The 13,812-nt window shown below is 39.4% G+C and overlaps 1 protein-coding gene across 1 annotated transcript in view; it reads right to left on the bottom strand.

Moving 5' to 3' along the window:
- Window positions 1-5,565: 5,565 nt before the first annotated feature.
- Window positions 5,566-13,812, bottom strand: part of Pon3 (paraoxonase 3) — a 28,779-nt gene continuing 20,532 nt past the window's right edge. Inside the window, exons 6-9 of the mRNA XM_004862712.3 lie at window positions 10,827-11,027; window positions 9,738-9,819; window positions 9,374-9,502; window positions 5,566-6,862 (exon numbers count right to left, since the gene is read on the bottom strand). Coding sequence (XP_004862769.1) covers window positions 6,704-6,862; window positions 9,374-9,502; window positions 9,738-9,819; window positions 10,827-11,027 — 571 coding nt within the window. The 3' untranslated portion in view covers window positions 5,566-6,703. The remainder of the gene's footprint in view (window positions 6,863-9,373; window positions 9,503-9,737; window positions 9,820-10,826; window positions 11,028-13,812) is intronic.

The raw sequence follows: 13,812 nt of genomic DNA, 5'->3' as shown, positions 1-13,812 counted from the left end.
ATCTCCAATGTCTTAGTACAAGGTTCTGTTTCACTCCAAGTAGAACAAGTTTGTTAATTATGTGTTTTAGATTCTCTCTACTCATTTAAAAAAATTTACTGATCCTATAAATACGTAATAAGTTAAAATCAATTATTATGATAGCTTATTTGTATTTTTATCCTTATAGTTCTATAAATCCTTGCTTTATAGAGAGGATGTATTAGAGACAGTATACACATTTAAAGTTACTATATGTTCTTGGTGATCAATTCTATGCAAAGCAATACTTTTAAAGTCTATTTTGGTGAATAACAGTATAGTTCTTTCCACCTTGGTCTCTTTTGAACTGGATATTCTGCAATTTCATCAAGTTGTGGATGACTGTAAATTTTTAATTCTCAGTATTTTTACTTAAAATATTTTTTCTACCCAATTTTTCCCCATTTTTTTCCTGGGGCTCCAATTTTTAACATGCTACATCTTCTCATTTTAGTCTCTATGTCTCTTTCAGGTTTTTCCATCTCTCTCCTCTGTGTTGAGTATACTCTCATGGACTGTCTTCCATTTCATTATCTCTTCCAATCTGACTCATCTCTCATCTCCATTAGGTTTGTCTATCCCTCCCTCCTTCCCTTCTTCTGTTTTTCCCTCCCTCTCTCCCTTCCTCCCTCTTTCCTTCCTTCCTCCTTTTGGTCCTTAGTGCCCTTGGTACAACTCCATATTGCTTCCTCAAAAGTTTGAGAATGATCCAGGTGTGGTGGTGTACCCTTGTAATCCCAGCACTCTGGGAGGCAGAGGCAGGAGGATTGTATGTTTGAGCCTGTTCTGGGCCATTTAGCAAGACCCTGACCCAAAATAAAGAGGGCAGGGGGTGTAGCTCAGTGTGAAGGCCCTGTGTTCATTTCCCCATACTACAAAAAAAAAAACAACAAAAAGAAAAAAAGGTTTGAGAAGAAACAAGATTTATTTCCAATAATTAGCCACATGTAGTGCTCATCTATGATTTTATCTGAGCATTTTGGCCCTGAATTATTTGTTACCAATATGATCTCTAATAAATTAGCCATCCTTAGGAGGGGCACTGACAGGCTTTGGGTGACTATTCCAAGGCATCTGACTGAGTCTTTAATGTTTTAAGTGTCTTTTTTCCAGCCTGTCCAAGGGAGAAACACCTATTGGACACATTGAAAGTAAAGAGTGAAAGATATTTCCTTCAAATTGAGGGAGGTTATTGTGAACGTACACTGGAACAGTTTTCAAGCCGATAGAAATCAAAATGTATTCTGACTACCCAATAAATTTTCCATTTAATTTACTTCATTTTCACTTGTGAAAGTTCAATTTGATCTTTTCCAAATCTATTAAGTCAGTTCTTATAGTTTTCTGTGCCCTGAGTTTAAGCTCCTGTTTTATTTCTTGAAACACTGCAAGTACACTTGTTACACCTGTGCTTTGTGAGTCTCTCTCTGCTGTCATTGTTTCCATCGGTTCTCATTTATGTTTCCTCGATTCTTCATTTTTCAGGAACTACTGCTAAGTTTCCTTGGGAAATTATTTATAGGAATTCCTTCTTTATTCATAGTAATGCCATAAGACCTAGAATAAAATCCAGAGATGATGTGTTTGTCTTTTGCAGGTGATAGTACTAACTTGGCACGATTTTATACTACACTCACAGCTTGAGATCTGAGGTAAATATATGCATGTGTATGTATAATCTATTTCTGTTTACATACAAAACCTGTACATACTTATGAAGCACTACCTGTTGTTTTGATGCATGTGTACAGTGTGTAATGCTCAAAGCAGATTAAAACATCTATCTCAAACATTTATATTTTTCTAGACAGTGATATTCAAAGTCTTTCATTCCAACTTTTTGAAATAGCATGTATTTTCACTATGGATAGTCACCTTCTGTGCCCCAGCACTCTGGAACTTCTTACCCTTAACTGTAATCCATGCCCATTTATCAATCTCTCTGTATCCCTCCCTCCCCCACACTCCCCGGTCTCCTGTAACCACCATTCAACAGAATGAGAGTTTTTTGACCAACTAATATGAATTTAGACTCAACATTTCAGTGATGATAGGCAAGTAGTTATCACTTTTGAGGAATATTATATGTCTTTGTATACTTTTCTCAATCCCAAGGCAAGTTTCCTTTTAGGCTTCAGGGAGTAGGAAATGGGCCTCTTTGTGGTCACAGGGTTTTGATTCTATGGGATGCAGTCCATTAATAGGCTCCCCACTCCGGGCTGACCCGGGATTTCACTCCAGGTCCCCTGTACCTGTGAGATCTTAATATCCAGCAGCGCTCAACTAGTTCAGAAGATGCCCTCAAGGCAAGCCCGGTTTCAATGCTAATTAACCCTCTGGATTTCACTTATGTTACGACTTGATAATTCAGAGATATTTTGTGAGATATGTGCTGCTTTCAAAACTATTTTTAAATCTTTGCATCTATTATTTTTTTTTCATTAGGCAATTTGGTCTTGAATTATTTAACCTAATGCATTACAAGAAATAAAAATTTTCCTTGTAAAATTTAAATACATTTAACCTCATAAAAATCCTAGTGAACTTTGATTTTATAGAATAATTGGGAAAGAATTTATATTCTTGTAATTTTATTCAAGACTAAAATGTGCATCTTGCACACCTGTACTCCCAGCACTTGGGAGGCTGAAGCAAGAGGTTCACCACGAGTTCAAGGCCATCCTGGGCTACATACATAGTGAGTTCAAGGCCAACCTGAGCTACATAAGGAAACCCTGTCTCAAAGAAAGAAAAGAGACCATGTGAAATGTGTATCCATATATGTAGTATATTTTCTAGCATTTTTGTTGAAGATTTAATATTTTCTCCATAAAATTCTTATATAGGCTTAGTTAAATTATTTATTGACTAGATGTTATATACTTTTGCTGTCATGTTGACCAGCATATCACTGTCCATTGAAATTTGTAGGTGCTCTTGCTAATGTAGGTTAGCTTATATCTGGTAGCATTATTGAATATTCTAAATGTTCCTGCTACCTAAACTAAAACAGGTTGGATACAAAAGGAAGAGACCAAGAATTTTCCTGTGGTCAGAGTTAGCACCTAAAGGCTCAAAAATAATAACAACTGCCCAGTGTAGCGGCACATGCCTGTAATCCTAGCTATGCGTGACAACTTCAGGTTCAAGGTCAGCCTGGATAACTCAGTAAAACTCTTAAAAAAATAAAAGCACCAAGTATCTCACATTCTAGGAATAGCTGAAAACATTTAGAGGTAAATATTACAGTCAGAGTTTACTTGTGGCTCATGAGAGAGCTCTAAGTCCTTCAATTATCACCCTAGTGTCCTGCCGCCAACCTACATCTCTGACAATTACTTGGAAAGGCTAGAGAAAGTAAGAGGATGAGTCACCAAAATGCAGCATCAATTGAGAAGGTAATTCTCCTCCTCCGGGTCTCTTGTGCCGGCTCAAGGTATTCACATAAAGATTGGGATGGCTTACAGAGGGAGAGGGGGTGTTAGATGACTGTCTTGGCAAGAAACCTCCGATAAACTTGTGCCTACTGAAGGAGAGGAGGAAAGATTAAAGAAGATTACAGGACAAAGGGATTGTGATTAGGGCAACCCACACTCCTATCCTTTGGTAAGAATAGGTTACTTGCCTCCAAATTTGAGCCATCCTGCCAGGGCCTCTTTCATCAAGACGACATATTGGGAGAGGGGACCCTGTCTTAGACACTTTCTTGCCACTGAGACATAATACTGACACTCACAATTTAAAGAAGGGTTTATTTTGGCTCACAGTCCATGGTTGGCTGGCTCCAACACAGAAACCACATTGCAGAAGGACCAGGCAGAGGTAAATGGCTCATGGTCAAGAAGTAGGGAAAGGAGCGAGAGCCACTCAGAGATACACCCCTTCCAAGTCACACCCCCAGTGACCTGCCTCTTCCTCAAGCAAACTCACCTTCTAATGGGATATTTGGCTATTAGTGTAGTGGACCTATGTTTCAGTCACTTTCCAAAAGCCCAGCCTTTGAGAACATGAGAGTTGGGGGGGGGAAGTCATTCTTGATCTAAACCATCACAGACCCATTTGGATTAGAGCAGGGGCAAAGTGTACATGGGGTTCAGCTGGAACTGAATCTTGCATTGGCATCTGAGAAGAGGGCATCTTATTACCAATTGGTCTTAGTTACAGAACCACCAAGGAAAGGATGTAATCATACATCTGTTAGCAAAAGATTTGAGCCCTTTCTACTCTGTACTGCACCAACTCAGAAAAATCTACATTCATAAAGTACACCAGAAATTTCTTTCCCATTCCTTCCTGTAATTTTAATTTTGAGTCTCCAAATGGATTGGCATCAGGAAACAATATATAAAACAATCCCACAGCCTCCTCCCAATCCTTGGAGTTCTGTTTAAATCCTAGAAGGCTTTGGCAGAGCTGAAGCACCACAGGAGCTGTCTGGTCCTTGTTATCAACTAAGGTCTCATGGTAATCAAATGCCTATTTGTCTTCTCCCTGATAGCAAGACATCTTTAGGCCCATTGGTTCTCTCTCTGCTGGCTTCTGTGCCCTCTTGAGTGCATGAGAATTGGTTCGCTTTTGTGTCAGCTTCAAGTGCAGATAACATCAGAGCCTCTGTGCCATCCCTGGTGAACCACACCCACACTTACCTGCTTTCGCACCAGGCTGGGGCCAGAGGAAACTCGTGGCTTTGTCACTTTCCTGTGCATTCCTTGTAAAAGGACACATTAGTCCTTCCGTCATCAGAACCCCCAAATTTCTTGCGAAGGTCTATCATCTAGCCTTTCCTAACTAGGCCTGGGAGAAAGCAGCGTAGGGTCAGCTCTTAGGAACTCCCTAGCACCTCAAATCTCTTAGTCTTCCCATATCTTACCCTCTTTATTCTGCCCTAGTTTGGTAAGCTTTATCTAGTCCAGCTGGTGTGATGTTCAGGGACAAAACATTTTTAGATTCTTCAACATGGACTATGCTGTAATATGCCCTTAATTTCTTTTTTTCTCTATTCCCCCAAAAGTCTAGACTTTTGAAACTTAAAATATAACTGACTATAGTTTTTTTCTGTGCCATTTTTCCTTTTAAGCAGTGAAAACTACAAAGCCTTACTGTCTAAAGATTTACATGGACTAAAAAGTAGAATTTTACCCTAATAAAAACTTTCAGCAAAACTTACTTCTAACTGAGCAGTGTTAATTAGGATATAAAGAAATCTACCCAAATCACCATCCGGAGAAGAGGGAGAGAAAAAATCAATAGCTACTCCCTAGTAAAAGTCACAAAAATGGACTTGGGCACATTGATCCTCATTAATGATTGGCTAAATGTTATTCTTGTTTTTGACCAAGAAAGGGACACTTTTATTCATTCTCATCAGTAAGGTTGGTTTGGTATCTCTGCCTCTGTCTCTCTATCTCCACTTGGTCCTGGAGGTTGAACCCAGTGCCTTTGCACTGAGGGACACCCCCCACCCCTTTATAACTTTTTAAAATTTGCTATAGGGTCTTGCTATATGGCTTAGTCCTCTGGACAACACTTTATGCCAGGACAATCTTTTTAAGTTTTTAAAAAAATTTTTATTTTGTATTACCACATATTGGCAGTACATAATGATTCCATTCCTCACTGGGAGTTGGTGCATAGCACATCTTAACTGTTTTACCCCTTTTCCCTCCTCTCCCCGCCTCCTTCCCTCCATCTCTTGGTCCCCTTCCCATTTGCAAAAGATCTATTTCCCTATTTCCTATTATCTGTCTTTTATTTTGCTTTTTATTTATATTTTGTTTTTCTCATATAAGAGATACCATGCTATATGTAGGTTTGGGTGTCTGATTTATTTCACTTAACATTATGTCTCAAAGTGCATCCATTTTTCTACAAATGACTCAAGTTTATTCTTCTTTATGGCAGATGGACATAAAAAAGAATTGTGTTTAAACACCACACTTTATCCATTCATCTGCTGATGAATATATGTAGGGCAGGACCATCTTATTCATTTCGGATTTATTAGTGCCAAGTGCATAGGAAGTTGCTTAAGAAATGCTTATTGAATTAACCAGTAGCGCAAGCTGAAAGCAACACAAGATAACTGCTCTGAGCCTGCATCTCACGGTACAGAGCCAAGCAGGATTAACAATACTTGACGCACAAGGGTCAATACAAAGAAAGACCTGTTACAAATGACCACATCAGCTCTGTGTGTCTGGCAAATTTCACTGATCCTGATTCCCGTTTGGACTTGGGGAGAAGGTATGGCTTTGGGACAATCTCACGATACCAATTCTTGCTTTTAGCTGCAGGCAGGGGCACTTGATTAGCAGTTGATTTCCATCAAAATTGGGAGAAGAGAAGAGGAGAGAAATTGTAAGTCCTTGAACATGGCTTTTCTCCTAGACTGGACTGCTAGAGACTCAACATCCTGGTTGTAGAAGGCGATTTTGCCACACTGTTATCAAGGGGGGCTCCCTGAGCCGGAAGCTTCCGTAGCCACGGCTCGTATTTCTCATTATTGGAGAATATTGGAGATATCTGACACAGTGAGGAGCATTCCAGTTTCTTGGTGGACTGTCACTCACCCAACTTGCCATTTGGTGACCAATATGAAATTTCTCTCTGCTCTTTTAAAACTTACCATATAATGACAAATTCACTTTTACCAAACATATGGAGGCTTTGGAATATCTCAAGTCTAGAGCACACAATAAAGAGCTTTATGAAACACAGTGCCTATGAGAATTTTCCCATGGTACACGGCAGCCACCGAGGTACCCTGAAGCACAGAACCATTATTGGCGTAGATAGTGCTCACTGTGGGTTTATCGGATAAAACATTCTGGATGCGTAGTACCTGTCAAGAGAAGATCACTTGTTACCACACTGTATGAGCAAGCAGCTATCTGGTGATGTTTTCTTCCCCACATACTAGGGCATGTATATCTCTTCAGAGATCTATCTTAAACCATTCTTCTTCCTTTGATGACATAAGAAATCTATGCTCTAAAATGGACTGGTTATCTGACATTAGCCAAATTCCTCAATAGAAAGTTTAAACAACTTTGATAGTTAAGATATCCCCTAGAGAAGGAGGTTACACCCAATGAACACTCTTCACTTCCTCTGCGGACAGTGTCCCTGCCTCCATGGGGAGGGTCTTGCCTTTGACTGAACCTATAGCATGAGAGGGAGGCACAGGACAAAAGGCTAGAGGGAGCTGAGTCAAGCACTCACTCCACACTGGTAACTGGGAGGATGGTGGTCACCAAAGCCAGAGACCCTCTCATATCTGCACAGTTGCTAGGAAGCAGAAAACACACACTGTTCAGAATTCCAGCTGACACATCTATGTCTTGTGCTGGTATTGATCCCTAAACACTTAACTTTGCTAATCAGTGAATTCAGAAGCACTCAGGTTTCCAAAGAGCCTGGATAAAATCCATTCAACAAAACATGAGAGGAATTAAAGGAAAGCAATCAGTAATTCATGAATTGTGAGTCTTTACCAACACCTCTCCTCTTGTTAGAATGGAGTTTAGAGGGGTTTCTTTTGTGGTTGTTATTGAGTGTTGTTTTTTAATTTTAAAGAAGATCCCACACCTCCATCTCAGGTTTGTTGCACAAAAGTACTCAAGCTTGGATCACATAGATAACATAAGACTCAATTAAAAGTAATTGTGAAGAAAGAAAGGTTATCTAAAATAAACAAATGCTCAAACTCAAAAACAGAGATGTGAACAATTTTTCAATCATTCTATGAGTTGTATTTGTATGGTCTTAAAACAGATGCTGTAGTTACATTTTTGTAGGAAAGTTACAACTATCCCTTGAGTGGGGTACATATCTGAAGCAAGGAGTGTTTGCTAACTTGGGGTAAGAATTCTTCTGATTCAAGACTCAGGAAGGACTTTCACTTCTTTTTATATTTCTTTGGTGCTCTTTTTAAGAAGCTGTGACTAATATGTTAACTTAAGAGAAAAAATTTAACTGGAAAACAGCAATATCCTTCACCAGAATTAACTTTATGTTCTAAATTAGCCACTGGATCAATTACCAGGCTAGGATCTCAATCTGTTTCCCACCTCCCCAAACCTGTCTTCCTTTGAAACACATCTTTTCAAAGAGGTCAGTTATGCTCTCTATTTAATATTTGGGCCTGCCTGACCTCTTGTTCACAGTAATCCTGAGTCTCTTTACCCAGATGTACTGTTTTTCCCATGGAACTTAGCATCTTCAGGCTTACTATGTGATTCACTTATTTCTTAAGCTCATTGTTCAGTGTCTGTTCTCCCCTCCCTAAAAGCAGACTTTCTGTTTAACTGTGTAATACATCCTAAGCATCAGAAAAATGTCTGGCACATGATAGGTGCATAGTAAATGTCTATGAATATAGATCTCAGAATATACTTGCCTAGAAATTTAGCTATAGTTCAATTCCCTAGAGAATTTTTTATTCTTAAATTTGATGCCATAGAAAATGCAATGCTGTTTGCTATTGTTTTTAAGGCCTTAGAAAATTCAGTGGCTCATATTATTGTTTTAGAGGAGATATTTGTATTATTGCATATTGATTATACAGAGTAATGGGTTCCACTGTGGAATTTTCATACATGGATATAACATTAGTTTTTCATATCTACCCCACATTACCCTTCACCCTGTCTCTCCCTCCCCATCCCCTTCTTCTTATCTAAGAATCTCCTAGAAGAGATAATTTTAAATAACAAAAAAAAATTTTTTTGAGACAGGCTCTCCTTGTGCAGTTCAAGCTGACCTTGAACTCACTCTGTAGCTGAGGCTGGCCTTGAAATTATAGCGATCCTCCTGCCTCAGCCTTCTGAGTGCCGGAATTATAGGCATGCACCACCACACCCAGTGTAAATAACAAAAAATCTTTAAAACAAGACATTCTTTAGCAGTTCCATATATATTACAACCTAGAGGCAAAAAAAAAAAAAAAACCTCCTTTAGTTTTGAGACTTCATTCATTTACACACTTTTATTTGAGCTTCATGTTAGGTAGTCTGAAAAATGATCTCATACATGTCTCTATCTGACCACAGGACCTATTCAGACCTGATTGGAAAAACCATAGGCAATTGGGTCAATATGAATAATAAGCTCATATTTTCCCATTACCCCCAACAGCAAATATAGCCCTTGCATGGATGAGACATATTGTTTGGGACTGATGTTGTATTGGCACCTGCTGGCCTGAAAGGAGTAAGGAATTATATCTCCCTTCCCTATCAAAATCTCCATGAGAATTATCAAACATCACCCACTTAAATCCTCTCCTGTCATCTCAACAAAATGTTAATCCTCATAGCTTTGCCTGTGAGCTCAGAGAAATATAGGCACTTACTTCTGACCCTGGAGGATCTTTAGGGTTATAGTTTAGCAGCTTCATGGCATTAGGGTGGCATCCTCCCAAAATATCTCCAGTGCTAGGATCAACATTCAAGTTATCCATGAAGGTGTCCAATTGTATTACCTTCCAACAAAGAGGAAGTGGTGCAGGCGTTATCTTAACATTCTCCCTATCCCCCCACCCCAGCACTTCCAGGCACCTGAGATTATTGTTTTTAGGGCACTTAGGGATGTACATTTAAAACAGAAGCATGATCTCACTGGTATTGCTTTGAAAGAATCATCGTTCCTTCATTCAAGGAGGTTGATGGGGCTGGTGCTAGAGACCATGTTGTGTGGGTAAACCTGGGTATTTTTACCTTCAGTTGGGTTAAATTCCAGTTTTCATGTTTTTCCATTATGTGAATGTTCTTAGCTGCTATATCAGCTACATAGATATACCTTTGAAGTAAATAACAGTGACATTTAAGCAAGTAGTAATGAGATTTGATGCTAATCCTTATTTTGGAGAACAGGTATAAAAATTCAGACTAGTTTGAAGTACCACCACAGCTGAAGTGCCTTTCTAAACCACTGTAAAAGAAGATAATGGAGTGGTACTTTCAATATCCTTGAAATGTTTAGACCGGCTTTGAATATGAGATGTGACTATAAAGGACAAAATTGGCATTTCCAATGACATACAGGTGCAATCTCATTTCTGAGAATTTACAAGTTTTTCTTTAAATCAAATGGAGGTAAGTGAACCTCTTCTAAGGCCCAGAGAGTCATACTTCCAAAAACTAGTGCTTAAAAAGAAATATCAAGTGACCATGAAGTTCCATCACAACCATTTTTCTTTAAAGAGGAGGAACACTTACTGGTATTTTTCTCCAGGGTTCATTGCTCTTCATTATCTCAAATTTACATGTCCATATTCAAGGTACTTCTCTTTTTAAAAATAAATTCTTCAACTTGTAAACACTTCTAAAGAGTGTTGTCTCATAAAATTTCATGCTACTTAAAAAGAGTCAGGGAATACTTTGCTGCCAGACATCAGTAAGTAGGCAATTTCTATAATTACAATGCCCCTCTAAGGTAAGCCTCACTCACTGGTACAAGGTTTTAGGTAAATGAACTTAGTGGAAGTGATTAAATACCTGCTGGCCTCATAAGGGATAGAAGTATCGTACATTTATACAAATTTTCAATGTGTTAGCAAAGGATGTTTCGAGAGTCATGTAAACATTTGGAACAAGGACTTATTTTTTGAGTCTGATTCCTCCTTATACTAGGGGAATCTGAAGCAGAAGACAATAAATAGTCTGCTTTAGATAATACACTAGTGTGAACCCTGACCATAACTGACCCTGCCCCCGATATTGACTCCTTCAGCCCAATGCACCTTAAGCGAAGGAGTTCACCAAAATATTAAAGACAAAGGGTAGAAAAATGATGAAAGGACATACTTCTGGTCTAGTGAGGCTGTAATGCCATTGGCAGAATTAAATCCTTTGGCTACCACTTTGACCTCTCTTGGGCTGTAGAACACAACATAAGTCCAGCGAAGATCCAAGATCATCTCAAGAAGTGACAAGAAGAAGTTGTCCAAATAGTGGTCTCTGGTGGCATAAAATTGTTCTGGTCCAACAACCACAATGTCATTCACACTAGAAAGAAGGAAGGAGGGAGGAAGAGAGGGAGGGGGAGGGAGAAATCCTTAGAGCATTTTAATATCTTGATTGGTGTCAAAATCACTAATACATCAATTTCAAAAAATAAAAATGAATTATTATACAAATACACATCAAACTCCAAAATCTAATGTTAATAATGATTATCTATGGCAGTTATAATCGTTATGATTTTCCTCCTTCGGGAATTAGACTTAAACATTAGGCATGAATATGTGACTTGCTTGACTAATGCGTGTGGCTTCTGGATAGAAGACTGTGGGAGTCAGTGAGTGATCCACCTGGTTTACATAGTAATGAGAAATATCTGGTTAGGGTCCTCCTAGGGCCCTAAATGAAACCAAGTCACCTACATGGCTATTGCAGTAAGACTGAGAAAACCAAAACAAACCAAACCAAACCACACTATGTGGTCTAGAGCCATAGGTTTTTCTTCCTGTTATCATAGCTTAACTCAGTCCCTTTTGAGCTTTACAGATGGGATTATGGCTGATCTTCTTTCTTCTGTTCCTCAATATCATTAGGAGCTTTTTCTCCCGTTCTTCTCCTCTTCCTCTTCCTCCTCCCCTTCTCCTTCAAGAAGCCCAGACTGGCTTCAAACTCCCGGTCTCAAGTGTCCCTCCTGCCTCAGCTGACCAAATAGCTATGTTATACGCACACCGCTGCACGATCTTTAAATGAAGCAAGCATTATTTTTATAATCAATAAAAAGAGGAAAGTCATTTCCATTTTGAAAAAGAAAAATTGACTGCAAATGTAAAGGAAAATTAAGGATTTTTAGATTAAATTTAAATGGAAAGGAAAATTGACGGAATTTGGAAATACTTTGAGGTTTTGACATATAACAACTTCCCCAAGGTCATGGGGCTATGAGCCTCTCATGTCCTATTTAAATGTTCCTTCTTCCCAAACTCTTCCCCACACCATAAGTTCAATCCTCTCACAATGTGTCTCCCAGCGCTCTGTTCTGCCTGCTGGCCATACTTGGTCAGCAGGGGACCCCTCCAGCTCCTTTTTAGATTTCTGTCCCCAACTATCTTGTTTCAGCTGCCTCTTTCCTACAGGTGCCACCAAGCAGTGCCATACCTCACCAGGCCCGCTTCCAGACTCTGGTTGATGACAAAGCACAGGCTACCATGAGATTTGGTTTGCACATATATATCCAAGAATGCAGAGGTGATTAAGGACCCTTGAGACAAACCTTTGACTAATGGGAGACGGGGCTGTGGATTCAGCCCTTCTCCCTATCTCCACAAGATTGTTCTGAAATGAAGCTTATGCAGCTTACTTGAGGACAAGTCCATGATTCTGAGCCATCAATTGCACTTAGAAGCGGTTTGTTCGTTAATGCTATTGCTATGACTTTCTCTGTATATGAATTTCCTATGGCTGCCAGAGCAAGGTATCACCAACTGCAGGGCTCAAAAGAGGAAAAGTTATTGTCTCACAGTTCGGGAGGCCAGGAGTCTGAATTCAAGATGTTGGCAAGGACATGTTCCCTCTGAAATTTCTGTGGCAGAATCTTTTTCTCAGCAGCTGGCAGCCCAGGACATTCATTAGCTTATAGAAATGTCACTGTCATTTCAAGGCTCCTGCACCTCATGTTACTCTCCCTGAATATATGTCTTCTTCTAAGGATGCCTAATATGACTTCATTTAAAAAATATAAGCAATGGTCCTATTTCTGAGTAAGGTCATAGTCTGAGGCATAGGGGGATGAAATCTCAACATATCTTTCTGCAGAACATAATTCAACTCACAATCCTTCTCCTTCCCAATTTCAGGCTGGTCTCTGATTTCTGCTTCCTGGGACTGAATTCCCTAATAAAGTGGTTCATATGCAGCTTTCCTTCAGGCTGCGCTTTCTAGGGGACTCTTCTGTGAAGTCATATGCTGTAGCATTTGCTCCTCACTGTCCATCCCTGGGCAAGTCAGGTCAATGAGAGAATCTTCACCAATTACTGAGGAAACTGAAACACATCTCAAGTGATTTGGCCGCAGCCTCCCAGCAACTCTCCGGCAGTTCTAGTCCAACACAGTGCATAATGGGAAAAGCTCAGTGTCTCAACACTCTTGCTTCTTGTGCTCTCTGCTTCCACTGCCCTCAAATGCAATGGGAAGAAATTCACAGGTGATGTTGAAAACGAGAACGAATGAGATGAACTTCCTTCCTTTTTTTCCCTATGAAAGAGGCAACCTCTATTATTTCAGAACCAGCCCTTTAGTGTTAAGCCTCTTTTACAAAAGACAAATTTTTCACTGTTCGCTACAGACTGGAAATGGGCAGTTTGTCCACTAAAAAACTTAACTATTTTTTCTGAGTGCAGTAAGAAAGATGCTCACCATCGCAAATGGGAGCCCATCTTCTAATTCAGATGGACTCACGTTTCCATAATGGTCATGCTAGTTAAAAATTGTGTGATGTGGGAAAGTTACCTAGCCCAAAACTTCTTGGTCTTAGTTTATGCATGGCTACTACTAAAGGCTATTATGAAAATAAAGTTAAAGATTTTGGCACAGTGCCTAATACATAGTCAACATTCAATAAATGTAATTCTTTTAAGTACTCATGGGCTTTACCAAATTCCATTTAATCCCTCTTATTGAACAATGAATGATCCTTCTGGAGGCTGGTTTAACATCCAGTGGGTGAGGCTCATGGAATACAATTAGAAAAGGGAGTAGGTGTTTAAAGACAGCCCAATAGTAGGTATTGAGTTGCTGTGGTAAAGAGGATGGAATTAGAGCTGGGAACCTAATT

The sequence above is a fragment of the Heterocephalus glaber genome, unplaced genomic scaffold, assembly GCF_053883595.1.
Source record: "Heterocephalus glaber isolate CG9 unplaced genomic scaffold, H.glaber_assembly_v1.0 deba00000546, whole genome shotgun sequence".
In the NCBI taxonomy this organism is placed as follows: domain Eukaryota; kingdom Metazoa; phylum Chordata; class Mammalia; order Rodentia; family Bathyergidae; genus Heterocephalus; species Heterocephalus glaber.
Note: the sequence above shows the minus strand (reverse complement) of the source record. Positions and strands in the feature narration are given on the sequence as shown.